The sequence below is a fragment of the Microtus ochrogaster genome, chromosome 6 (assembly GCF_000317375.1).
Source record: "Microtus ochrogaster isolate Prairie Vole_2 chromosome 6, MicOch1.0, whole genome shotgun sequence".
In the NCBI taxonomy this organism is placed as follows: domain Eukaryota; kingdom Metazoa; phylum Chordata; class Mammalia; order Rodentia; family Cricetidae; genus Microtus; species Microtus ochrogaster.
Genome location: NC_022013.1, coordinates 68,429,152 through 68,430,211, shown reverse-complemented (window position 1 = coordinate 68,430,211; position 1,060 = coordinate 68,429,152). Strand labels below are relative to the sequence as shown.

Here is a 1,060-nt window from a genome sequence, read left to right as displayed (position 1 = left end):
GAATAGCATGGATAGGGATGCTCCCACGGAATAGCATGGATAGGGATGCTTCCAGGATCCCTGAGAACTCATGCCCTCTCACCCTTCCCTAGTTAGCAGACCTGCTGTCATCGCCATTGCCACCCACAGACAACTGCAATCCCTCTGGCACAGAATGAAGCCACACACTTGGTCATGGAGAACTGGGTGGGACCAAAAATGTCTCTGGGTGTCTGTGTTTAATTCAAAATTCCTAGGAACGGGCAGATGCTAGATTCTCCCCAAACGGGCTGCAATGGGCAGATGACGAAGGTGAGGGTAAGCTTGGAATAGGATCTATGAGTCCTGTGAGTACACTTTGCTCACAGGTCTGAAGCCCCCACCCCATGTATCACAATGGCTTCATTCTTTTTGGGATATATATATGAAATAATTTGTTCCTGATCTTTTTACAAATGAAAGCTTAGCAAAGATGGAGCAAAATGTAACAGGAGAAGTCTTGGTGGGTGATTTGATATGATTTTTTTTCAGTGAAAACCTGCCCATCTGTACATTTATTCCCATGAGTGGACTGCACATGGCCCCAGAATGAAGTCCACGTTAGATTTTTGCTCAGGGCCTTCCCTCTCGTTGCTGGTTGTCCTAGCACAGACAACTCCATGTCTTGGCCACATGCAGGGTGAAAGATGCTGTTTCTCAGGATAGTGGAAATTTGCACTTAGCAAGATGAAGCTCTTTAGAGCAATGTCCTAGAGCAAGGTATCAATTTCCACTGACTCTGCAGAGTAGACTATGAGAGGGTGTGGGGCTCGGGGTCCATTCTGACCCTTTGTCAGGGCTCTTACCATAGACATTCAGCTCTAACGTCATCCTTCTTCCTCTTGGGCAGGAGCTCTTTCTCGTTATTGGGTTTGAAAGGTGAACCACCAGTCCTTGACCTGGCTTTTCAAATTTGGAGATTAGTTCCTCTAGGTTTGGAAAGATCTGTTTTGGTGCCCCTTCCACAGTCTGCAAAGACATAAGAAAGGTCACTGGTCACTGTGCAGCTGTGGGTGAAACGTGACACTTCTTGCAACAGTGG

General features: G+C 46.9%; 1 protein-coding gene across 1 annotated transcript in view; it reads right to left on the bottom strand.

The window, feature by feature from the left end:
• The window catches only part of Sh2d1b (SH2 domain containing 1B), a 24,792-nt gene that overhangs the window by 2,431 nt on the left and 21,301 nt on the right, over positions 1-1,060 (bottom strand). Inside the window, exon 3 of the mRNA XM_005348819.2 lies at positions 825-987. Coding sequence (XP_005348876.1) covers positions 825-987 — 163 coding nt within the window. The remainder of the gene's footprint in view (positions 1-824; positions 988-1,060) is intronic.